Source organism: Rhea americana, unplaced genomic scaffold (genome assembly GCF_003343005.1).
Source record: "Rhea americana isolate MKP2758 unplaced genomic scaffold, rheAme1 scaffold_108, whole genome shotgun sequence".
Taxonomy (NCBI): domain Eukaryota; kingdom Metazoa; phylum Chordata; class Aves; order Rheiformes; family Rheidae; genus Rhea; species Rhea americana.
The window spans coordinates 2,502,221-2,528,819 of record NW_028185128.1 but is presented as its reverse complement, the minus strand read 5'-3'; the positions used below and the strand labels follow the sequence as shown (position 1 = coordinate 2,528,819).

Sequence of the window (26,599 nt, the reverse complement as noted above, 5' to 3'; positions counted from 1 at the left end):
CCGGGCTGGGCGCTGCGTGGCCGAAGGCGCCTTGGCGGTCGCCGAGGGTTGGCTGCTGCGCGGAGGCGGCGGGGCCGGGCCCGGTCCGGCCCGGGCTGGGCGAGGCGAGGCGAGGCGGTGGCTGCACCGCCTGGGCCCTGCGGCAGTGACTCGTGTGGTGGCGGCGTGCCGGCGGCTGCCGGTTGGGCCGCGGAGCCGCCGCCCCCGTGGTGCTGTTTGGCCGTGTTAGTCCCACGCGCCTYGCCTGGACAATACTGCAGGTACCCAGGAGAGGCATGGTTCAGCGGACCAAATCCAAACGCCTCATACGTATAGATGTATGCTCTGATGCGTGCACGTGTGCTTTACCTCAGGTCACAATTTGGTGCTTGTTGTGCAACAAAATTCAACGCCTTAACACTGTGGATAAATTTGAGGTACTCATGGTTGTCATACATTGAAAATTCTCATTCTAGTGTTGTACTGCTAGTCTGGATGGTCCTTGACATGTTGGATCCTTTTGTACTAATAGAAGTATCTTAGTACCTGTCTGTGCCAACACTACTTGCAYTTTAATCTTCAACAGTTGCCGTCCTGGTAGCAATGGAGATCACTCTTGCATGCTAAAAAATAACTAATGATAAGAACTGAGAATACTTTTGTACGTAAGAAGAGCTATATCCTGTTAAAAGGAGGTAAAGTGTAAGAATGGAAAGGAGCATTGCAAGCATAGTACTCCTCATGTTCAGCTAGCCTCCAGTTATTTTCAGCTCAGTCTCCCTCAGATGTACGTAGTCATAATTATTTACAAATTTTCTGTGCCCAGTTTCCTCCCCATTCTATGTAAAAACTTCAGTGCTAAAAACATCCTTTGTCAAAGAGCTTTACAGCTYGAGCACCTGTTACCTGAAGAGCTACTTCCTTTGGTTCAAGCCAAGCCCCTACAAACTTAATTTGATGCCTCCCAAATTCTTATTTTAATCTTTTTCTAGTAAGAAAGTGTTGATTGAGATTRTATGTAAAATGAGATATTAGAATAGGAATATGGGAGAGGAAACCAAAATAGATTACTTTCATTTTCAGCTGAATATTGAGCACTATGTAGTATTTAAATGCATGTTCAAAATTTTTGTGGTATTAAATGTTACAAAGCTGTGTATTTTCTTTCCCAGATAAGTTGAAAGATGTTGAGAAAACAGTTGCATGTTACTGTCAGTATCTGCAACCACTTAGTTGGTTCAAACACCTATTCTTTATGGTCCAGTCTTTTGTGATATACTGTAAATAGACTGGTATTGTTTTTCCTTACAGTTTGACCCGTAGAAGAAAATAGTTTATCCTTATATTTTGAAAAAGAATGAAAAGTGATTTAGCTGCTTCATGAAGTAGAGAATTTCATCAGTGGAAATATTTGCATTAAAAAAACAGATGTATCAGGGGCATTTAATCATACAGAACTGCAAGGGGAGTATGCAGCAGTTCCCTAAGGTAAAGTTAGTTTGCTAATTAAATGTACGTGGTTAAGAAGAGTTACTTACTGATGAGTCAAAWCTTACTGTTTTGAAATGTGTGTAAGTGCCTGAAAGAGGAGGTGACTTGGTGGTCCCTGAATTTTGAGGTTCTCCAAAGCAAGGTGAACTGTAGTCAGTGATAATGCTTGCTTCTTCATACTTCGTTGAAGTAGATGACTGTTTTAATTGGGTTTCGGAGCAAAGAAGACTGTAGTTTCACATACCCGTGAAACTGTTAACCAGTACTGCTGCCAAAAGAAACAACTCACCAGGAATAAAAAATTACTTTTTATCTGGATAAGTTCCCTGGTTTGATTCACTTTGTGTGGCCTTACTTAATGCTGGCACAGAGTAAGTGGACTGGCTGCTTTACACTGGTATAAACCACTGCTTCTGCTAAAAACTTACGTGAAAGTGTGACTTTATTTTCTGAGACTGCTTAATCCATATACTAGGTGCTGTAGTTACCAACAAAATAATAGTTATCAAATGCTTGGAGCATCGCTTGTATTAAAGTTCTCAAAGCGTTTTAAAAAGAAATAATAATTACCTCTTTTTTTAATGCGTTAAGAAGTCAGTGTGCAGGGTGATCCCCCCCCAGCATATGATTGAATAAATGGTAGACTCTAGTAGACTCTAGGTCTCTTGATTTGCAGATCAGGTGTCATCTTAATTTAACCTGGAGTTCTCCTAAGGGTGTTACATTTGTTTATCTCAGTTGCATGCAGAGTGAATATGGAAACACCAAATAAAATTATGGGGCAAAACAGGTGTTTTCTCTTGAATGCCAAGCCTTTGGAACATGTTAAAGGAAAATCTGAATGGACTTTTTTTTTGCTTCTCTCATTTGATACTTGTCTGACACAAGATGGATCCCAACTGTTTTATCTAGATTACCTGCTAGTGGTGAGCTAATAATTACTCCTAATTTTGACTGAATTGGAACAAGTAATCTGAATTACTAATCCTCTAAGGGTATTCAGCCTTATTATATGCTATGAGATGAATTTATGATAGAAGTTTCAYGTCTCTGGAGGTGCTAATTTCAGTATTGCTATGTATCCTCACACACGTTTGTGTACCAGCACATGTTTTTCAAAACAAATGTCTTGAAAAGAAAGGAAGATTCCCCAGCAAAGCTAAGTTATAGCAAAATGSTCTAAAAGTTTTTTCCTCACTTTTCTTTGTAGGAAAAAAAATATTTTTAACTGAGTATTTTTTGTGTGGTCTTAATTTTTGCATGTTTTCAAGTGGTCTTGAAAGTGGCCAACATTAAATGAATTGCATTTTAATTTCTCTCATGGCATACTTTCTGGAGTATCTAGATTAGTTAGTACTTTGAGCAAAACTTAACTGTTTATTAGTAAATCTCACTTAGATGCCCGATGGTCTTTTCCTTGTTCAGTGAACACTGAAGCAATGTGTTACTAGACTACAGAAGAAGTTCTAATATCACTATCAAATGACATTCCTTTAAAGTTTCAAGCTTAGCACAGGTCAAAGAAAGCTTAGGGGCACAGTCACAGCACTTAAGATTTAGGGAATTCCATTAGAGAAACTAAATTATTTGTTAACTGATCGGCCAAAGAGAAGGGGGTTAAGTTGCTATCCCTTATGTTCCTTTTTCTCCATCCTTATTTATGTACTACCCTTCTAAGCTTTCAGGTTTCATTCATATATGGATACTTCTCATTCATACTTTTGTACTTTTCAGTACTTTTCATATATATAATTTGCATGTGGATTAGAGGGTTCTTTTTCCTGTTATTTTTTTGTCATATTCTTCCTCAATCACTGAATCAGTAGTAGGYTTGTGACACTGCAGTTATCATAAAAGGGAAACTTGGATGGAGGGAGAATGGCTTTTGTGTAGACCATTTAAAACTACTTAGGCACCAGTTTAATTCAAATGTCTGATATGGGAAATACTTTTGTCTACRCATTACTTCTTTAAGAGAGAAGTGATGCTTGCAAACATCTGAGTCCTCAAAAAGAATCTTTCAGAAAACTAGAARTGCAAGATTTTAACACATTGAAAAACAGAAATGAGGAAAAAAACATTTTTTTATTGTTACTTATTATAGTAAAGGAACAGTATAAATTAAGTTCTACTATGCTTTAGTTGCCTTTGAAAATGAGAAGGTGTAAAATATTTAATTTTTGTATCTTGCACTGCCTTTAGTATATGTTCTTCCTCTATAGAGATGCAAAAAGTTTTATTAAAAGAGTATAAGGCTCTATAACTTCTTTAGTGTTTCGCCTTGTTGCTGTATCCTTTGTCATACCAATTACAGTACAAAGCTAACAGCACAGCACAAATGCAAAGGTTTTACTTTGCTGCGGAGCACAGGGTTCTCCCTAATGAGTCAGCCCCTTCGAAACACAAACGTTATTTATTTGTTTTTGGCAGAATGTTCTGTTTCCCTTACCAAATGTCACAGTTGTGCTCTCAGTGAATTTGATGCTTGAACTGTTAAACAGTTTTGCACTGGTAAAGTTTAAGATTCATTTTTTAAGTTTTCTTTTTTCCTTCCTCCACYCATCTCCCCTTATGTGAAAAATGACTGAATTACTGATGACAGCTCTATCGAGAAGGCTTGAGCCGAGAGACTGAGCCTTAGGAAGCTGAGCCCTTAAACAGATTTAAATGGAAGATGTTACAGAAAATYATAAACTTGCATAAACTTGTCCATTGTGGTTTTCTTTTTCCTAGTATATCACTAGTATCAGTGGATGAAATTCTTGCAAATATGTATGCTCTCACTGGTGTACTTTGTATTTCTAACTTCAACAGTTCTGCCATTAAGCTGCACAAACAGGTGGAAGTTAGAAATACAAAGTACACCAGTTGAAGATGTTGACTCCTCTCTTGATGGACCCAATAGGTAGGGTATCGACTTATGCAAGTTTATAATTTTCTGTAACATTTTCCATTTAAATCTGTTTAAGGGCTCTGCTTTCTAAGGCTCAGTCTCTYGGCTCAAGCCTTCTCGATAGAGCTGTCATCAGTAATTCAGTCCATCAAGAGAGGAGTCAACATCTTCAACTTTAGAGAGCAGACAGAGAAAAGGGGGTGACAGGAGGGAAGCAGCAACCAGCAGAGAGGGAAGGGGAAGAAGTAGTGATGGAGGAACTGGGGGAAGCATGTACAGTGTTTCCTATCTGCTCTCAAAAGCTTTGTCCACCACCCTGAGTTCCTCTGTAATCCTTTGTAATTTGTAATCCTTTGTAATTTAAGACTGTTCAGACTTGGGGCATCTAAAACGCTGCTTATTCATGGAATGTTAGAAGGCCACTGCAGTTTGTTTGTAATTTAGGTTGACTAGAGGCTGCCTGAAGTTGCATAGAATGTGCTCAGCACTGCAGAGGTAATGCAACATGTGAACATTTCACCACCACCAGTGCTATATTGTGAATTTTTTCATTCCTTTATGTGTAACAGGAATTCTTTTGTTTTGTTTTGTTCCAGAATAGCTATTTTGGGTTGTGAGAAAATTCAGCACTACAGGAACAGCAGCTCAACAGTGAATAATAGGCACTATTTTCACAAGTTCTGAAACTATCAGCTGTTTTTTTTTGGTTTGGGTTTTTTTTTTTTTGAATTTTGTGTGCGCAAGTCCTTGGTGAAGGTTGCATATATACATGTTTTCATGAAGAGAAGTGAGAAGCCAGAAGGTTATAGACAAATGAGGCCTAAGACTTTTCCTGCCAGTAACTACACTGGCAGTAGCCAGCAGATGTTACAGGAAATACGAGAGAGCCTCAGGAATTTACCTAAACCCTCTGATGCTGCTAAAGCTGATCACAGCATGGGCAAAATGTCATCTGAAGATCCTAGACAAGGCCGAAATCCCCCCAAATTTGTAACATACCATAAAGTTTTGCAGGAGATACGAAACTCACTTCTGCCTTTTGCAAATGAAACCAACTCTGCAGTCAAAGGAACATTAGAAGTTAATCGACAAATGCTGCAAGATTTACAAGCTGCTGGCTTTGATGAGGTAAAATATTTTATTTTCAAGATTTGTTGTTCTGCTAACTATAAAGTGTTAGTACATGTTTGGAGTGGGGGGCTGATCATAAACTGTTTGAACAGCTTATGGTAATCAGAATATTTCCTTGAAAATCTGATAGGTTTCTAAGTGGATCTAATAAAACTGATAATATTGGGGAATGAAGGAGAGGAACAAAAGAATTTAGAGAGGCTTGGCCTTTTTAGCATCTCATGTGGTTGGAGTAGGCTATTTTAATTATTTACATCATTTTTAGATGGATAGAAATGGACTCTTCAGAACATGGATTTTGCCTCATATATTCAACAGAATCTTTAATTGTGCTCCATTAAAATATTTTGATAAAATACGGCCATTCTGAATTGAAAAGCAGCACCAAATGTTTCAGAAATGAATTTTAGTGCACTTTTCACATTATAATTTTGTCTATCCTTATATTATGTACTTTGTCAGGTACAGATAAAATAACAGGATACGTAACAAAAACAGTTCTGGGGCATCTTCTCTGAATTACATCCTCAACAGAAAAACATAGATTGTATCTCATGGAAATTTGGATATATGTGAGTGCTCTGGTATAGTTGTCATTACAAGAATGGAAAACTAGATAATTGTACAGTCTTGTGTTTTGAAATTATTGGCTAAGCTTACTTCCATTCATTCACTTTAATAAGAATCTGAGTTGTATTGATGGACAGCCTGGTTTCCAGGAATAAGTAGTTAATATAGTTCTTGTGTTTCTTTTGGGMTGTGCACATCAAACTAAATTACTCCCATTTCATGTATTTTCTGTAAACCTGAGTACAAAAACAGGTTAAAGGAAAGCTAGCAAACCACTCATCTTTCAAAGGAAAATGGCACCATACTGCAACAGGGACTGCCCTTTCAGCAGTGCACTGATCTCAGTAAAGACCAGCTCAAAAGTTCTGCCTGGTGTGATGCCTCAGGGTTCTGCCTCTAACAGGACTGAACTTTTCCAAAGCTATAAGCTGGCATTTTCTGTATCACACCCCTTTATCAGGTGCTTATAGTGTTTTCTCATGGCTTACTCAAATACATGATCCAGACTGCRTTTTCATTAAGAATGAAAAGGATTTTGTAATGATAAATGATTTTATAATGATTTGTTGCTGCTGTATGGTTTGTTACTGAGGTTTTTTTATAGTAGATCAGTTCTCAGATCTACTCTAGAATGAGCCCACAGTCATCTGCACAAAATCAAGAGGGGTATGTAGCCAGAGAATAAACTAGAAAAGTGTCTTAAGTTAGTAGTTTTGTTGGACGCTTTGTATCTTGAAATCTTCTAYGGTTTGTTCTTGGATGCAACTGAAAATTCCCTGGACACTCTTTCCACAATTATATGGACTTTTTTTTTTTTTCCTTTTTTCCAAGCACAATGTTAGGGTAAGTAATTTCTGTCATCTGTTAACTCAGARTTGTGTTTCCACAGTTGTCCATATTGGACTGGCCTGTAAACATGCATGGAACAGGTACAGCTGCAACAGGAAAGCATCTTTCTTGGAGGGCTGAGACAGCAAGTAGGAATGAAATGGGAGTATATTTTGAGCTGGGATTGTTTCTTGAACAGGATCATAGCTGAGGTGCACGTTAGCTACTTACAGTTAGCCAGACTGTGCTGTTTCCCGCATCCATTGAGTGTGTTCATGATTTAACAGATTTCATGTAGTAATTTTACTTTCACAATCTCTGGTGTATTGCTTGCTTTCTGTAGAGATTAGTATGATACCTAGTAGGTTCCAAGTCAATTATTTGTTTTAATTTTTTCTGATCCGGATGTACCAATATGAGCAATGTTTCTTCATCTCAGCTTTACATGAGAGTTCACTGAGATACTGATAACGGGTTTAAGATAGTTCATATAAATTTATTTTAAGCTAGAGAAAGGTCTCACTTTGCATATTCTGTAGTCATCGTTGGTGACCCAGTCAGCACCTGGCATTTGGAACATAATGATTTTTTTCCCTCATATTTTTTCTGTATATAGAATATTTCAGAATGTTGCTTTTTTCCCTCCCCTCCCCCTTTCTGACAATAGGTAGTATTCAAGTTTAAAGGTGAGCTGATATATGTAGTAATACAACTACAAGAGAATGCAGTTCATTTTTTTCTTTTTTCTTTTTTTTAAAGACATCTTAAATAGCTCACAGGAACTCTCTCACCTGTTAAGACTCAAGTTCAGTCCTCATATACTCTGTGTTAGGTTATACTCTGTGTTAGGTGATACACTTCAAGACATTTAATACCTTGCCACGTAGGTGACCAAGATGGTTTTTGTTCTTCAGCCAGAGGATAAATATATCCTTTGATTCTTCCTCAGGTCTTCTGGTTAATGGAGAGAGAAAATTAAGCATAAATTGCAGTTTTATCTTTAAAACATTGCTGGTTTTGTGCTTTTAAGATTCTGTGTGTCTTTATGGCTTGGTTAAGYGAGTTCATTATTTTGGGTTTATATATTGCAGACTTACTTTGCAAAAGCCAATAAATTTGATTTTGAAATTTTGATTAAGAGGTAAATTAAGGTTGGTAAGTGTAAGTGAACGATGAGTCCTAAAAAAAGCACATTCAGGGTGGAAATAAAATACTGTRGAAAACGTAAATCTTCTGTTTGCACAATGATCAGGTACCACACTGGTGCTGAAAATGTACTGCTTTATCAGTCTTGCCTATAACAATAGAAGTAATGCAGGCATAAGCATCTGGTGAAGGAGCTGTGTGATGAAAAGCTACATTTGCCTTTTCCAACTGTGACAGCTGGTCTGTAAACCTTACTGCAAGCTTATTCTATATATTCTTGTTTTAAAATCCCTTTTCAAGGTTCTGTTTTGTCCACTAAATTCAGTTAYTGTTTTTGAAGGCTGTATGTAATCATGTATGTTTATAATGTCAAAAATGTACATAGGCATGGTGAAGTTATGAATATGGATTTGAAGTTGAAACTGATACTGGCTACTTCCCTTCTAATTTCTCATTTATTTCCCATTGATTTTGGAAGTAGATAAATCGTGTCTTATATAAGTAACCTGTTCAAACAATGTAAACTGTAGAGATTACTTTGACATGAGAAAATCCTGCTGTAACAGATCACTAAAAGGCAACATGCTTAATTTTYACAGAATCACAAAATCACAGAATGGTTGAGGTTGGAAGGGACCTCTGGAGATGATCTAGTCCAATCCCCTTGCTCAAGYAGGGTCACCTGGAACATGTTGCACAGGGTCACGTCCAGGYGTGTGTTGAGTATCTCCAGAGAAGGAGACTCCACAAACTTCCTGGGCAACCTGTTACAGGGCTCTGTCACCCTCACAGTAAAGTTTTTCCTCATCCTCAGGTGGAACTTCCTGTGTTTCAGTTTGTGCCTGTTACCTCTTGTCCTGTCACTTGCACCACYGGAAAGAGTCCAGCCTGAGCTATATAAAGAATTATGCTGTGGATTTGCTTCAGACTCAGAGTTAACTGCCTAAGTCCCCATTCAATATAAGTGGGAGAGCAGTTTCTGAGTTTTAACCTCCTCTGAAATTTTGCCTCTATTGCTTGACTTTGATCTCATTAAAGTCAGTAGAAAAGAACACTGATCCATAATACTTTCCRTTAACAGAGTTTTTCTCTTAAAAGATAGAGGCCAAATCTACCTCAAAAGTAAAATTTCTGCTAATATCTGCTAATAATCTTCACGCACAAGTCTTTCTCTGGGAGAAAGTAATACAGTATTTGTTGACAGAAGTCATTCTGAGTTGAATGAAAAAGAGGCAAAAAACAAGCTTTTGAATTTCACATTAGGGCATTTGTCATGAAGTAACTTAGTTTGGATGAGACTTCTGGTCATTGTATAAGCAAGCTGTAACCTGAGCTGTGCATATCACTATCAGTATGCCTGTATGAACAAATTTGGCAAGAATGGTGAGATGACACAGAATTTGCATCAAAATATGGTGCTTCAACAAGCTGACTTTTTTTCCTGAATATCTAGAGGTTTAAGTGTGTTTGAGGATTTGTTGTGGAGATAGGATTTTTAGATTATTTTTAAATTGAGAGAAATTAGTCATGTACCTTGATAAAATTATGGAGGAATATTTGGCTAAATTCCCATGATTCTTGCTGCTATTGCCTTTTTTTGTAACTCTTTTTTTTTTTTTTTTTTGTATATAATTTTCCCTTTAGGATATGGTTGTACAAGCTCTTAGGCAAACTAACAACCGTAGTATAGAAGCAGCAATTGAATTTATTAGTAAAATGAGCTACCAGGATCCTCGTCGGGAACAGATGGTTGCAGCAGCAGCAAGACCTGTTAATGCAGGTATGAAACCACAAGGTAGGTGTATCCAGGGTAATTCAGTAACTCAATGAGTGTTTTCTTGCAGGTGGAAAATGTAAAATAGTGAATTCCTCCTTCATGTGCTTCCAACAGGAGAGAATGAGATGTTGACTTAGTTTTTTTTTTCTTTAAAAATAGTATCTAAAGTATGTAATACAGTTCTTCTGAAAGATAGGTGTATTTGACATGAGTCTSTTATGTGAACATGAACTTTTTCACTGCATGTTTCTTAGCATTGTATCTAAGGAATGGCATTCATCTCTCGTTAAATTTCATTTTAGTCTTTTTTGCCCCAGTTGATGTAATGGCCATATTTAACTGTTAAGGTCAACTGCCATGTTGAAGCTAGTGGTGAGCACTGCAGTTCAGACTGGGAGTGCTGTAGGAAGTTATTTTTTTAAGTGTTTTTTGTCTTCCTTTTCATACACTTTCCATGGAGCAGCACAACATATGTATATGTTGCATATGGCTCCAGTATTTGTATTTTCGGATACCCTATTTCAGGTTCTCCATCTCTGTTTAATTTTCCGTTTGGTTCCAGATTTTGTTYGTATGTTTTCTGAGGCTAACTTGATTCTCTTCTGGATTTTAGGGGACAGCAACTGAATCGCAAGTTTGGCACTATTAATACTCTCTTAAAACATACAAACACATTTTTAATACATCTTGATGTTTTCTTCCTTGTCAGGTTTTAGTAACATATGCATAGACTATATTTTGCAAATGCAGCAGAAATACTGAACTTTTATTCAGCTGATGTCAAGTGCTGACTGTTGGTTCTGTAAAGTTACATTTAAATTGATGTTATAGGCATGAGAAAAGTAATCAAGATTGGCAAAGTATAGCATTARTTTTTATTCGGCCTGTGAAACAGGGTTAGCTGGTTAGGTAAATACTAAACTACCCTTTCAGCTGTGGTTTTCATTATTACTTGCAAAGTTAGCAACTGACACTTTATTTTGTTGAAGATGCAGTGGCTTTCAGCAGTTGTAGTATTGTATGTATTTACAGGTATCTCAATAATAATACGGTTAAAAGCACAAGAAGACTGCATACACTATCAATTSTTTGCACAGAATTTTGTTTGAGATGTAAAATAAATATATTTTGGAGCTGGTTCAGTAAGTTTTGCTTTCATAMAATTTTATTTCTTGCCTCCACACAACCCTTTAACACATAATTGTTAAAATGAAAGTAACTTACTCAAATTTTGCTTATGAAGAATTTAATAAACTTGGATGATCTATACTGTGTATAGGGTTTAAGTGGGCTGTTTGCTTTTTTGAGAATTTCAATTAAATTTTAGTTAAAGAACAATTCATCTACTTTAAATGTTAAACTGGAAGGAACAGCAAACTGACTAAACTTAATTTTYCATTCTGTTATTTTTGTGCATTTGTACTGAAGAGCTCATTGGAGTGCTGCTTGCATGCATACTTAAAATACATAGCTTGCCTAATAATTTTGCAAATTATTATTTTTTTCTTGATTAAAAATTACAGGTACATCAGTAATTTAAGCAATATGATGAATCTTCAGAAGAGTGATTTGTAATGTGTGTAAATTTCATGTAACATAGTTYCTTTGCCTTTGTTTCTCATATAGTGTGTACTGGGCATATTACCATGCCATGGTGTGTATTACCAGATAAAGATGAATCTTTGATGTAATATATGATGAATTATGCTAACTCTGAAAATTYCCATGATATTGCTGTAGTAATTAATGCAGAAAATAAAATAATTTGTAGTGATATTATTGTTACRTTTTTCTCTTTATGAAAGGAGGGACTGTGCAGCAATCAGTTCACCGCAGACAGAGCTGGAAAGGTTCTAAGGAGTCCTTGGTTCCTCAGAGACATGGCCCTTCACTGGGAGATGGCGTAGTTTATCGTTCAGAAAGTCCCAGTTCTCAGCCTGATGTAGGAAGACCATTATCTGGATCTGGCATAGCAGCATTTGCTCAGGCTCATCCTGGCAATGGACAAAGAGTGAATCCACCACCTCTACCACAGATAAGGAGYGTCACTCCACCTCCTCCACCTCCTCGAGGACAGACACCCCCTCCAAGGGGAACAACTCCTCCACCTCCTTCCTGGGAACCAAGCTCTCAAACAAAGCGTTACTCTGGAAGCATGGAGTATATGATCTCTCGCATTTCTCCCGTACCACCAGGAGCATGGCAGGATGGTTATCCACCTCAGCCAATGAATCCTCCACCCATAAATTCTTCTGCACAGGCTCAGAGAGGCATGAGTGCTGTCCCCATTGGCAGGCAACCAATAATCATGCAGAGTTCTGCCAACAGCAAATTTAGCTTTCCCTCAGGAAGAGCTGGAATGCAAAATGGCAATTGCCAGGCAGAATTCATAGTTCATCAGAATGTTGTGTCTGGGAACTCTGTAAGTCGCCAGCCACCCCCATATCCAATGAATCCAACTAATAGGCAAAGTCCTACTGCACTACAGATGCAGGCAGGAGGATCTGCTCCTCCTTCAGCATACACCAATGGAAATCTTCCTCAAACAGTAATGGTGCCAAATAGGAATAGCCACAACATGGAACTCTATAATACAAATGTAGCTGGAATACCTGCACCCTGGTCACAGCCTCCACCTGCACAACCACAGTCATCACCTGGCAATGGGCATGAAATCCCCACATGGCAATCCAGTGTTCCAGTAAGATCAAATTCTTTCAACAACCATCATGGAAACAGGCAGACTCACTCTAGCAGTTCTCAGCCTTCAGCTACAACAGTAACAGCTATAACACCTGCTCCCATTCAGCAACCAGTAAAAAGCATGCGTGTGTTAAAGCCAGAGCTACAGACTGCCTTAGCGCCAACTCACCCCTCCTGGATGCCACAACCAGTGCAAACAGTTCAGACCATTCCATTCTCTGAGAGTCCATCTACAAACATGGCAGTTATGTCACCTGCTACAGAGGCTCCAAATTACCAGGGTCCCCCACCACCTTACCCAAAACACTTGTTGCATCAGAATCCATCTGTCAATCCATATGAGACAGGGCCCAAGCTTAGCAAAGAGGAGCCACCTGTTTTATCTAAGGAGGAAGAGAATGAAAAGAGTTATGAATGTGTTGATTCAACAGATAAAGAAAAGAAGCAAATAACAACATCACCTGTTCCTGTTAGAAAAAACAAGAAAGATGAAGAACGAAGAGAGTCTCGCATTCAAAGCTATTCCCCTCAGGCCTTTAAGTTTTTCATGGAGCAGCATGTGGAAAATATACTCAAGTCACATCAGCAGCGTTTGCATCGGAAAAAACAACTAGAGAATGAAATGATGAGGGTAAAATCTTTCTTCTTTCTAAATCTTTGACTGGAATTGTTCCAGTATTTTAAGAAATGTATGTTAATAGTAGGATATTTAAATAGCACAGATAAACAGAACATTGCAGTATAGCATAGTATTGAAGTTTACTTTTAGGTTTTGTTTGAAATATGGCAAATCCTTCATTGCTTTGTTTAGGTACTTCTTTGTCATCTTAAAAATAAATGTTCTGAAAGTAAGATTTTTGTGTATCTAAATATAAGTCATCTATCTCACTCATGTATGATAAAGTGGATGAAAGAAAATCATTTCTGCATGAACTGAGATTTAACGATACGGCTCATAGATTTGTTATGGATTATATTTAATCCAGATTTTTTAGAGCATTTTTTGCCTTGTTTTTAGTAATGATCTTTCRAAACATTGAAGGTACAAATAGCAAAGCAATGACTAGTTGTAGGCTGATCAAAGCCTTTATACAGTCACCTAGTGATGCTTTCTTTAACTTTCAGCAGTTTGTTGCTTTATAGTAGCAGTAGTAGTAGTAGTACTAGTAGTAGTTGTTGCTAGTAGTAGGTTGGTTTGTTTGTTTTAAGAAGTTCACATCCAAAACATCAGTATTAAAAAGTCAGAATTTTTAGAATGAAAGAGACATGGTATCTTTTACTTAAGTATTTTATATCCAGGTTGTAATGGTATCTATTTAAACAAGGTATAATTGTATGAGATAATGAAAAACATATCAACAACAACAGGTAAAATCAACCTGTTCCTGCCCAGTGGTCCATTTTGGGGGGATTTCATGTTCTACTGAATGAAATTRAAAGAGTACGCACTGGAGCTTATGTATACATGTGTCATTTCAAAAGCAGAACCAGTGAGAAGTAGCAAAATTAAGATTTGGAAAAATTGAGATTTAGGGTGTATTTACAAAACTTTTTTTTTAATTGTATTTGAAGACTTGAGAAGTATGATATACCTTTTAACTGCTTCTTTAAAAATATGTATTTGGCTTATGCCACTTTCTTGAAATACTGCTTTTTAAATCCATGTTTTTTCTACTCTTTGAAAGCTCTTACTGTAAGCTGTAGTGTTTTACAAGTGTATACTTAATCACAACATATGTAAATGCTAGCAAGATTTCTTCCTGAAACTCTTTCTAGATCTTTATTCTTAGTCTTTCTTTCTTTCCTTTTCACTTCCACTAACAGCTCATTTAAACTATTAAGGTGTGGGAAGCTTTCCTGAACTCTGTAGCCTCCGTCACTGTGTAGGCAAGTAAGATTTTGGAGCAACAATACTTAAGAATAGCATGATCCCTTTTTAAAGGATTTTGCATGCATACCTGCATCAAAATTAAGCATGAATTTATTTTTACTATTTGAATACTTAAATGTAAGRCTAATATTGATATGCAAACCTAACTTTTGCTTCTTACTGTGTTGATTGTCTTCTATAGTATCCTAGGCATAAGTATGACTGATAGGCAAACACTGATACAACTTTCCTTGATACCTTCCTTGTGAATTTAAAGCAGCCTAGTAAAATGTTTTTGAAAGAAGAAAACAGATTTATGGTATTCATGCTTGATTTATAGCTGGGGTGTTTGATGACAGGCTGAAGAGTGGAAAATGGAGTATTATGCTGCAGTAGGCTTCTCCTTTTTTATCGGGGTAAAGGATAGACATCCAACAGCAGCAAAGAATATTGCAGATATTCATGAGAAGRAGAAAGGGAAACTAGCTCATTACTTATTTTAAGGAAGTTTAAAGGATTAATCAWATATTGAATCCCCTCATTTTTTCCCCTTGGTAAGAATCTTGAAAGAAAAAAGCTATCAGAATGTGTCCATACTAGTACTTTATATGGCATCAGGTATCCTAGGCTGTAGCCTAGGGGTATCTCAGAAATATGCAATTTGTATTTGTGGATTTGCTTCCATTAATCTGATGTCCAAATATTATACTGGTTAGCTTTGAAAATATCTTTGCCCCCCAAAACAACTAATCATGATGTAAGACACAGCCAGATTAAAAAGAAACGCAGTAAGAACAAATTGTGTGACATTGCATGGCAATTCAATAAGCTCTTTGATCTRGCATTGAATAGAAGTCATTGGAGGCATGAGTGTGAGCATTTATGCAGTTGATAAAGTTGGTTAATTTTTGGTAGATGCTGTAGCTGAGGAGAGTTCTAGGGAAAATACTTCAGAGGAGAGTGATCAGTCTGGGATGAATATTTATGTTTTGATGAACAACAGGAAAAAATGAAGACTGGATTGGGGAGAGACAGCAACAGATCAGGGTACTTGGGTTATTTTTAACAACAAAAAATTGTTAGGGTACAACAGCTGGAATTAAATAGAAGGTAAAGTTACGAGCTTCTTGGGGACTGTATTTACATGACTTTCAGTGATTAATTACTGTACTGAGACTCCAACCTTCCACTGTTTTGTTGCTACTGAGGTCATGTTCTTTCCCAGTTTTCTACTGATCAGTGGGGTTCAGTTTGTGTACAAGTAGGGCTGCACTGAAGCAGACTTCATGGTTCAGGGGGAGATGAGAGCTGACCCGCCATTGCCTAAATTTTAGCAGCATCAGATCTCTTTTTAAAGTTTGCAAAAGTCCCACCTTCTGCTTTGAAATATACCTTAAGCATGTTTATTTACAGGAAACTTGTCATGTCTTCCCCTCTATCTTTGTCCTGAAAGAACAGTGCCCTGAGRATTGCTACAGTAATGTGTTGTGGAAAACATGACTTCATTAATCTATTCTTCTTGATTTGGACTAGAGAATTGAAACTATTTCCTGTATCCATTCTGAAACTACTACTACCCAATCCTAACTACTGAAATGTTGGTTTGRGCTAGGAATTTTTCTTTGATTTTTGACCAAAAATTTTATCTCAGATTTGAGACAACCTTCTCCATTTAAATCTTATTTAATTGATACGCCTTGTGAAGTTTATTTGGATAGGTAAACATTCTGTAAACATTTTCCTAATTGTATCTCCTTTGGATCCAGTTTTGCTATGATGCCTGTAAGAAACTTCCTGTGATTTTAATAGATTAGKTTTTTTTCTGAATATGTGATATACAGTGTCCTGAAAATATTTAACTTTCTGAATGGCATCTGTATTACTGATCTTTTATTCCTCCTTTTTTCTCAGTCAAGCCTGTTACATTTTGTTTCAAAGTTATATTTTAAGTTATGCAAAGCAGGAGTCATCTATTAACACACGGTTTATACAAGTTTAGACTAGCAGTTACGTAATCCTGATGATGGTCCTGAATACTATGTGTAAATAGYGTCTTAAGTGTTAGGAAGACAGAAGTGGCAAGAGTTAGTACCACAACATTCAATATGATGTGAAAGTAAGAAATAGGAAAACCTCTAGAATAGTGGTTGAATAGAAGTGATGATGTTTGCAGGAATTTCAGGATGTTTGCCCATATGCAACTTTGTGATCAGAATGTCCAGCAGAAAATAAAAAGAGAAGGTATAGTGTAGGTTAAACTAGGAAATTATTGCTGTAGGATGGTGACTTCAAAGCCAAAAGGCAGATAAAATAATTGAGATGCTATGAAAGGATTATATATAACTTTGAAAATGCTGACAGAAAGCAAGCAAAAGAAAGAATGAACATAGGGCTATGTGGGGGTGATACACACAGAAAAGGACATAAACATTTGAAAGAAGATTCTGCTCACATTAAAACCAAAAAGAAGGGATATTTTGATTTTTGATTCCAGGGCCTGAAACTTTTCCAGAAAGATGGCACTGGAATGCTTTAAATGAATTGGAGCCAGCAAAGGTATACTAGAAGGAATCCAGGTTGGAGTATGACAAAAACGCTCAGAGTGGTTATTGTAGGTAAGGGTTGCTGCGCTTTAGCTGATGAGTTACATGTGGCCTGTGAGTATTTCAGCTGTCGCGATGTTAGTATTGTTGATCAGAATGAACACTAAGGGTGTTCGTTCAAGATAAGGGCACACAGAGATGGAAGTCAAGGACTGATACTGTGTAGAGGAATGAGCCACTTCAAAGAAATTGCCCTGCCCAACTTACTGGAACATAGAGAGGAAAGCAGTGAAGAGAGGGTGACTGAAGTTCTGCTATAAAGAGGTGGATTTTGTGATAGAAGGGAAGATCAGGTCTYGGCTTTTGGCAGAAAGTTGAGTGGTAGGAGACGTGCTTGGATTGGGTGAGCAATGGAAGTAGTGTGTGGTAAGATTCTAGACTGTGTAGATGTATGGGTAAGCATGAGAGTTGCATACTCACTCCTTCCTATAATTGAAATTCAGCTGGYGTGTTTAGGTAGTTTAGTGACTTCCACTCTAGCTAGTGGAAATCTTTCCTACTGCAGCTCCTTAGTTAGCTCTCAAAAGCTTATTGCTACGAGGTACTTCCTGGCTTCCTTTTGCTCTCTAAATAATCAGGGAAGTAGTTAATGCAGTCATTGTACCCTCAGCTAAATTTCTGTCGTGACTATGAAATTAGCAAAGTTAGTAAAAAGATGAATTATGTAGCCAAATGTGATCAAAAAGATTTTTGAAGGACTGTGTTCTTTTTACAGCAAAGGAAAGCTTGAAAAGTTCTCTCTCTCTCTCTCTCTCTCTCCCCCTCCCACTTTCTCTCAACAGTGATATGTAGGGAGAGTGAAAAGCATCAAATATATTTGCTTCTGCTTTTTAACTTGGTTTTCTTGAGACTTCTTTGTTGTTTGTAAAGTTTGATCATATATCTTTAAGAAGGGTTTGGATTCTTCAATRGAAACTTCCTAAATTCTACTGATTTAAGATGGATAAGCATTGAACAATTGTACGAATGCAAATTGTTTGACTCCTACCATCTGATTTTTTTTTAATATCCATTTATTAGATGTGCACATGCAGTGTTGACTTCCAAGATGGATAAGAGTTCGTTTTTAACCAAAAAAAAGAAAAAAAGAAAAAAAAAAACAGAAAACTTTTCAGGCTTTCTTTGTTTTTTCCAAGAAGCAGAAAAGGACAGAATCCTCGACAGATCTCTTCAGTTAAGAGAATCAGTGGAAACACTTAAANAAAAAAAAAAAGAAAAAGAAAAGAAAGAAAAAAAAAACTTGCAGAGGAATTATTTTCACATATAGTTATAAAATCTTCAGGCTGATACATTAAAATGTAAAGAATCAGTTTAGCAATGACACTGTTAATCCAGAGCATCTATGAAAAAAYGAGCATATAGAACACTTTATGGCCTAATTTAATGAATCCCAAACAAAGACTGCAGACCATTGCAGTCTGAAGTCATAGCAAGTAGTCTTTCAAAATGTGTTAAACTGGAAAATTTATAAACTTCTAAGCTACATGGCTATGCTGGTGATCCTGAATGAAATCTGATGGGTGACTTTGTCCAGAAGTTTGGAAGCCACTTGACTAATGAGTTGAGAATTTAATATGAAAAAGAAGTATCTATGAGGGAGCGAGTGCTAATGGCTTCTGTCCTGCATCAGTCTTGTTACCTAAAGGGAGGGTAGTTTTCTGCTTTTTCACCCTCTTATCTCCTTGAGAGCATATTCCATTCTCAAGTAACTGCAGGTGCATGGCACCTTGTGCATTTTGCTGTTGAAAGTGTCCCTTAGATCACACTTTTTGTTTTGCATCACTCCTATGTGTTTTCATAGAATCCTAATACATAAATTTAAATATATATATATATGTTTTTCCACATTTTAGATAGAAGTATTTGGTTTGCTTTGCCTAAGTCTTCTGATTATATGAAGAGCACCAAGAGTTAAGAGTACTATTCACTCATCAGATTTAATTCTATTTGCTGCACAGGTTGGATTGTCCCCAGAAGCCCGAGATCAAATGAGGAAAATGTTGTGCCAGAAAGAGTCTAATTACATTCGTCTAAGAAGAGCTAAAATGGACAAGTCGATGTTTGTAAAAATTAAAACTCTGGGAGTTGGGGCATTTGGAGAAGTCTGCCTAGCAAGAAAAGTGGATACTAATGCTTTATATGCAACAAAAACTCTGAGAAAGAAAGATGTATTGCTTAGGAATCAAGTTGCTCATGTTAAAGCTGAGCGGGATATCCTTGCAGAAGCTGATAATGAATGGGTGGTTCGTCTGTACTATTCATTCCAAGATAAGGACAATTTGTACTTTGTAATGGACTACATTCCAGGCGGTGATATGATGAGTCTTTTAATTAGAATGGGTGTCTTTCCAGAAAATCTGGCACGGTTTTACACAGCAGAACTGACYTGTGCAGTTGAAAGTGTTCATAAAATGGGCTTTATTCACAGAGATATTAAACCTGATAATATTTTGATAGACCGTGATGGTCACATTAAATTAACAGACTTCGGGCTCTGTACAGGTTTTCGATGGACCCACGACTCAAAATACTACCAGAGTGGTAAGAGAAATATAAATCACTTCCTTCTTATTCTGTTGAAGCATCAATTCTTTGCCAGGGCTTAAATAATACATGAGTAGATAAGTGATAGTGACATTTCTTTTCTGATCAACAAAGCATCTAGCAATGTATCTGCACACCATTCACATTGCAGAAAGCAACATTTAGACTTTGCAAATGTAGGCCTTGATTCCTTAAGGGAGAAGAAAAAAAGCTATGTTGCTCTAATGGGACGGACTGTTTAGACAGACTGTCCCATTAGTGGTTTCTGAAAGCTGGAAAGAAAAAATCACAGCTGTAATCAGGTAATTACATAGATACAGCCCTAGTTCAGTTTTGAAGATCTTGCAAAAGTGTCTCCTGTACTTCCTTTCAGTGCAGCCTACTGATTAATGAGAAATGTTTCAGTAGGCTTTTTCAAAGCCTACTGGATGCCTTAAAAAAATGGAAAAAAATCTTGAGCAAAGAAATTTTCAAAGTACTAGGAGTGGCGAGATACAGATTTCATAATAACAGGTTTTCTTCAATTTTGGCAACTGTCACTCAATTGTAGGTGATCACGCACGTCAAGACAGTATGGATTTCAGCAATGAATGGGGTGACCCAGCAAACTGCAGATGCGGAGATCGGCTGAAACCACTCGAACGCAGGGCTGCACGTCAGCATCAGCGCTGTCTGGCCCATTCCCTTGTTGGCACACCTAATTATATTGCACCAGAAGTATTGTTACGAACAGGTAAAGAGTTTTTACTCTAATCTTACTGCAGAGTAACTGATATCTGTTATAGYGCGCTTCAGCTTTCTTACACAAGTATTTTTGCCAACTATACAATGTTTGACAAAAAAAAAATCATCGTTAACATGGAGGTCTTAAGCACTGATTAGTACTGACTAGAATTCTCTAGTAAAACCTTTTTATTTTTATAAATAAAAGATTTAAATTATACRAAGGCTTTGATGACTTTAGTTTTGACTTTGTTTCAGGTTACACACAATTGTGTGACTGGTGGAGTGTTGGAGTAATTCTCTTTGAAATGTTAGTGGGGCAGCCTCCTTTCCTGGCACAAACACCCCTGGAAACACAAATGAAGGTAAATTTAAAAATCTCATGTTAACAGTCTGAAAAAGCCAAAAAAGTGCATTTGAAATTAACATAATCTTTCTAATTTGTGATGGAATCAAAAGTGATTTTTAGATAGTGCTAGTGTATACAGGTATATTATAAACTGGATTACATTACAATGTTATATTACTGTGGTAATACACATATATTTTGTAGAGGATCTTCAAGCATCAAAATCATATCTTTTATGTACTCATGCATTAAATATGCCAACTACTAATTACATGTCAAATCTGAACCATTCTATTCCTGCATCCATTTCCAAGTCCTCACTTTTTTTCTTTCCTTCTTYCAGCATCTGGGTGTTCTTTTCACAATATTTGCCTTCCTCATCTTCCTGCTACCACCTGCAGAAGATTTCCTTTTGGTGGAGTATATGCTGCTGCTCAGTATGCACAGGTGGAGGAACAGTGGATTAGAGTGGCTGCCCAGAGTTACAGTTCCACTCAGAACTGTTGGTCCCTCCCTTCCTGAGCCTCAGCCATTTAAGAAAATCCACCGGGGAAATCTTCTGCAAGTGCCACTTTTGCAAAGCTGCATTTGGCCTGCAAGATACTAATTGGCCCATATGTAGTGCAATATTGATTTTTAAAGGTATTATCTTTCCAATGCATCAAGTAATTCAAAATCCATTTACCTCTCTCTCTTTTTATGATTGTAAGCTGAGTGCCTTTTTTCAGGTTCCAGACACTGGCCTTTATGATGCCTATGCYGCATTATGGCAGGGGTACTCTGTGTCAGGCTCCAGTTTAGACCCGGAGTTTGAATAAATTTTATCTAGATCTTACGAAATTCACAGACAAAATATTCCCTGCYTTTCTGAAAAAGCAGCTTGAAGTTTTCACTCTATTGTGAAAACATTTACTCTGTCAAATGATGTTATTTTTTTTTATTTTCAGTGTGGGGGGTTATTTTTATGAAATAATAAATAGAATAACACTTCTTCTTGCTTTCAAGGTTATCAACTGGCAAACTGCTCTTCATATTCCACCTCAAGCTAAACTGACTCCAGAGGCCTCCGACCTTATTATTAAACTCTGCCGAGGGCCAGAAGATCGTTTAGGCAAAAATGGTGCAGATGAAATAAAAGCTCATCCATTTTTTAGAACAATTGATTTTTCAAGCGATCTGCGGCGGCAGTCTGCTTTCTACATTCCCAAAATTGCTCATCCTACAGACACATCAAACTTTGATCCAGTTGATCCAGATAAATTGTGGAGTGATGATGATAAGGAAGGGAACATAAATGATACACTTAAYGGATGGTACAAAAATGGAAAACATCCTGAACATGCTTTTTATGAGTTCACATTCCGCAGGTTTTTTGATGACAATGGCTACCCTTACAACAATCCAAAGCCCATTGAATATGAATATGGTAATCCGCAAAACTCAGAACAGCAGTCAGATGACGATGACGACAATGAGGATGACGAACAGGCAGGCAGAGGGGTTCAAAATCGTGACTTGGTTTATGTTTAGTAGAGAATAAAAAAACAGATGAGACAAACTTATTTGCAGCTGAATGTTTTGAAAAATCTCTTTTAATAAGAGAATTGACAGAAGATTGCTAGGGTGAATATGTGCACCTTTTTTAAAAAAAAAAAACACTAAGACAGTTATGTCTTCCCCCCTCCCATATATTTTGTTTCCCCAAAATACAGGGAAATCCTTCTCAAACATTAATTTATTCCAACATTGTTAATTGTTTAATTTAGAAGAGAGTTGATGTTTGATGAAAAAAATTGACCTGAATTTTATTGTCAGGTCTCTGTACTCTAAGTACTCAAAATAGGAAATAGTGATTTTTTTTTTTCCCCTAAAGAGATGCCTGGTATCTATTTGTACATATACTAAATAATTCTAAAAAACAAATCTTTGTTCCAGAATTTTTTAATGACASTTCTTCCTTGCGTTGACCAAATATAAAACCTACTTTACACTAATAAAGCTATGTGATCTGTTTCTGAAAAAAAAGGCTGCTGTACCCTCCCTTTTCACAATATTTAGCCTAGTTATTTAGAGTATTGGAAAAACTGAGCCATTTGTCTGATTAAATATTTGTAGCCACTGCAGTAATGGCATAGTTCTCAGCTTTGGAACAAGAAAGCATCAGTCTTGACTACAATATGGTTGTAAAGTGATAAAGCATTAAAACTAGTGTTCTGTTGAATGGGTGAATTTGAAATTAATAACCCTGTAACACGTGTGGTACTCTTAAAGCACAAGGAGTATTTGCTCATAAATGGCTTGTTCTTCTGTCATCAGTTCTGTTATGGGAGGAAAAGTGTAGGAAAAATACTTTTTGAAATCTTCAGTTTAATTTTCTGATTACACCATACTKTAAACTCTGTAAAATTCTACTGTAGTCAGAATTTTTAGTTTGGAAAATAAATTTTAGATTATCTTCCTTTCTTTTACACTTGAGATGGTAATGGGAAAAGATTAAAAATTACGGTTTTTGAGCCTGTTGTTGAGGAGACCAGTTTCACTTACTTGGCTTTAGCAGTTTTCCCCATTGTTGAGAGTGGATAAATACCATGCACAGTCTCTGTGAGCTATCAGTTTCTCTCATTACACTTTGAGTGCTGCCTCTTTCACAGCCCAGTTCAAAACAAAACTAGGAACTGTCTCCTCTGTTCTGCATTACTGCTTTTGTAGTTTTTCACAGGAGGTGAGCAGGCATCCCTTGGTCTCATGGTGGGAGGATGGTGAGCCTCTTGAGGTTATCGGGGGCAGACCTCTACACAACTTCCATGTTGAAAAGACCRGGAGTTACATGTGGAAGACAGGATTGCATTTTTCTCCCTGTCTCACTCTCTTTCTCTCTCCTGCAGCTAGCAAAGTGATAAAGAAAGTGCACTATTAGTTAAATTTGTATCTTTTTAGACATTCTCTTTTTGGAATTGAATTCCAATGGCTAATCTTAATAATGTACCTGTAAGCATTACTGCTTTTTAAAAATTATTGTTTTGTGCTGCTGCGCTGGTGTTATAACTATACATCAGGAATTGYTATTCATAGCTGTTCTCATAGCAAGCACCACTTACTAGCTTACTTTTCTCACCAAGCTGGTTTAGGAAATTCACGTGCTCTTCCAACCATTTATTCCCCGTCTGTGTTTCAGTGTCTCTCTCTATTGTGCCAGTGCAGCTGCCTGTGGTTCTGTGCTAAATAATAGACCAATGAAAAAAATGGTTGGTGTTTAATATTTGGAGGTTTTTTTTCTTGTAGCCTGGCTCATTTGAATGATCTGGTTTCAAATGTAGTTGAAGAAATAGTTYATATTGCATAACTGAGGAGGAAGTGAACTGCAGTAAAGAGAGGAGGGATGGTGGAAATTTAGAGACTTCAACACAGGAAAAAAATATTTGAGGTTGTTCACCCTTACACTTTGAAGTGCTTATGATGAAAAGACAATTACTAAAAACTTTTTTTTAATAGGTAGTTACTTTCTACGATCGAAATAGATTGTAGCTTAAAAAATGATTCATGTTTTCTCCGCTTGTCCTACAGTTGTCAAAACTGAATAGCTTTTAAGAATTATTTTATTTAGCTTAAATATTATAAAATGGCTGCAGTATATAGCTATCCATTTTATACATTATGTAAAAAAGGTTGTTTTCAATGTAAATAAACTTTCAAAGATTATCCTCTTTCATAGTAAGTATCCCAGTAAAACTGGTCTACTTTTCCTGGAGTAAAGTGTAATATATTACTGGTTAAAGGTAATTTAATCAAACTTGCCTTACTTGTGACAGTTTGTGAAGTTTGCAGAGAAAATAATGTCCATTCTTCATTAAATTGTCTATTGAAGCTACTTTTTTTTATCCGAATATATTTCTTCTTTTCCTGCAATATATTCCTAACAGTATAACTGATGTCTTAGCCCGTATGTGCTTAAAGGGTGGTGGTGGGGAAATCCTCTGAAGGCACCACAGTTCTACGTGAGCTAAAACAATAGTTTTTATTAAAATAAATATTTGAGTCTTTTAAACAAGTGTGCAAATACTGAAAAAATACTGTTCTATTCTGAAACAAGTACAGAAATAATTCACATCCTTGGAATTCAGTAGACATTTCTGGCATTTTCTGTTGCCTAGCGTTAGAAGTTCCATTGTTCCTTGTTTGAATTTTTCCATCTATATGATGCCGTTTTATATTTTGGGAGTTTGGGGGTTGGGTGTGCAAAAATGCAGTGTGTTACAGTTYAAGTCCTTCTCTGAGTGGAAAAGTTCCATATAAATAAATGCTTCTCTAACATGCTATGCCTTACCTGTGTTTGGAACTCCRTAAGTTTCACATTTCACGTATGTATTCAGAGGGTTCTTAAAATRTGGGTATTTCAGTAGTGACCTGTCATGGGATTGGTTTGAACTGGCAGTTAAGAAGAGATGCTCACAACTGGCAGCTGTGAGATCCTACAGTAAGTTTTGTTTCAGATTACTTTTACTTTGTAAAGAATGAAAAGAAATTTCTCTTGTATGTGCCCTATGTATACATATAATTTGTATTTATAAAATGTTCTATAATCATGTAACTGTACTGTAAATACTATTCTGATATTCAGTGACATTAAGTCCTAGGGCAGGCCCTCTTGCTGTATCTTTTCTGTCTTCAGTTTGTAGTAGAATATATAGAATGTATGACCAGAGAATCACTTTGAGACTGACATACCTTCTGCTGTTGCAAAGTGCAAAGCTGTGAGTGGGACTGATTTATTTAGACTCCATTTAATATTTAGCTAACAGGCAGTGCAGTGGGTGGGTTCTTAGATGCTGCTGCTGTGACCCAARATACCATTAGAGCTTGGGTTTCAGATGTCTTTGGTGTTTCAAATGAGACGTCTAATCTGTTTGCTTTAATTCAACCAAAGCAAAGAGAGAATAAAATTGGGTCAATGTCATAGTAATAYGTGTGCCTTCAGATGCTCTTAATAAAGGCACTATTCAAGTTTACTCATATATATATATATTCTGTCTGTGTGTGTATGTATATATAATGTTTTTTTTTGTATTATAAACATTTTGCCGACAGAACACTACAATTTTATTAAAAATTTACTTTAGATTAAGAGAAAGAATTCCAGCATTTGTGGACAGTATAATTGAATCATCTTTGCATATGCCTGAATTTTATCAGCTACTGGTAATTAGCAACATTCTTTGAGTTTTATGAAACTGTTTCTGTTTTCTCAAAATCAATTTCTTTAGTGTAACATCTGCTGGGATAATAAAAAAAATACAATGGGTCTTTATAATAAATGAAATCAAATTCTTGTTCTGCTAATCAAATATGAAATGTAAATTTTAATTGCCCAAATACATCTGTTTTCTCTCCTTCTCCYTCACCTACCTCTCTCCCAAGTATCCTTTATCCTGCAACAGCTTAGTGGTTAACAAAGAATGGTGTATGTTTAATGGCAGAAATGCTGCTGTAGTTCGTTATCAGCTCATGTTGTTTGTAACCTGTTCTCAAAACTTTACATTTTGGTGTTCAGAAGTTGAATTTATTGTTGCTCTTTCTCTGTCCTCTGCTGCCTCTTGCATCGAAATAATTAAAACTTGTTTATTTATTATGCATAGATTATGTTTCATGAAGCTATTCCTTCTCTTAGAAACATCAAATCCCAGTGCTCATGTTTATGGTAAGGAGGGGGAATTGTCTTTGAGAAAGTCTCCTTAAGTACATATCTTAAAACTACCAGTGCACATACCGGCATCTTACACAGAGGCTATATAATATCCAAATTCTTCTACCTTTGTTTTGTATTAAAAAAAAAAAAGGCACTGTGCTTTGTACACTAATAACTGATAAAAAGAAAAAAAGGAATCCCTCCAGCATGTATTGTTCAGGTGCTATTATAAAATAAGCACCGAGAATTTTAGAAATACATTGACATAGCTAGAGTCAGGTAGAAATGGTTGCTTTAAATTCAGACAGT

General features: G+C 36.7%; 1 protein-coding gene across 3 annotated transcripts; it reads left to right on the top strand.

Annotated features, from left to right (window-relative positions):
• Window positions 1-1,447: 1,447 nt before the first annotated feature.
• On the top strand, window positions 1,448-26,237 carry LATS1 (large tumor suppressor kinase 1). Of its 3 annotated transcripts, none has more exons than XM_085310739.1 (8): window positions 4,836-4,858; window positions 4,960-5,491; window positions 9,683-9,818; window positions 11,621-13,149; window positions 18,950-19,532; window positions 20,086-20,268; window positions 20,517-20,623; window positions 21,613-26,237. In XM_085310739.1, exons 2-8 carry the CDS (start codon window positions 5,141-5,143, stop codon window positions 22,135-22,137), a joined length of 3,414 nt encoding a protein of 1,137 aa, XP_085166865.1. In that variant the 5' UTR covers window positions 4,836-4,858; window positions 4,960-5,140; the 3' UTR covers window positions 22,138-26,237. The 3 variants fall into 3 exon arrangements, with proteins under 3 accessions (XP_085166875.1, XP_085166865.1, XP_085166855.1); XM_085310729.1 differs by having other exon boundaries at window positions 9,683-9,833; XM_085310749.1 differs by lacking the exons at window positions 4,836-4,858; window positions 4,960-5,491 and adding an exon at window positions 1,448-1,467 and having other exon boundaries at window positions 9,683-9,833.
• The last annotated feature ends 362 nt before the right edge of the window (window positions 26,238-26,599 follow it).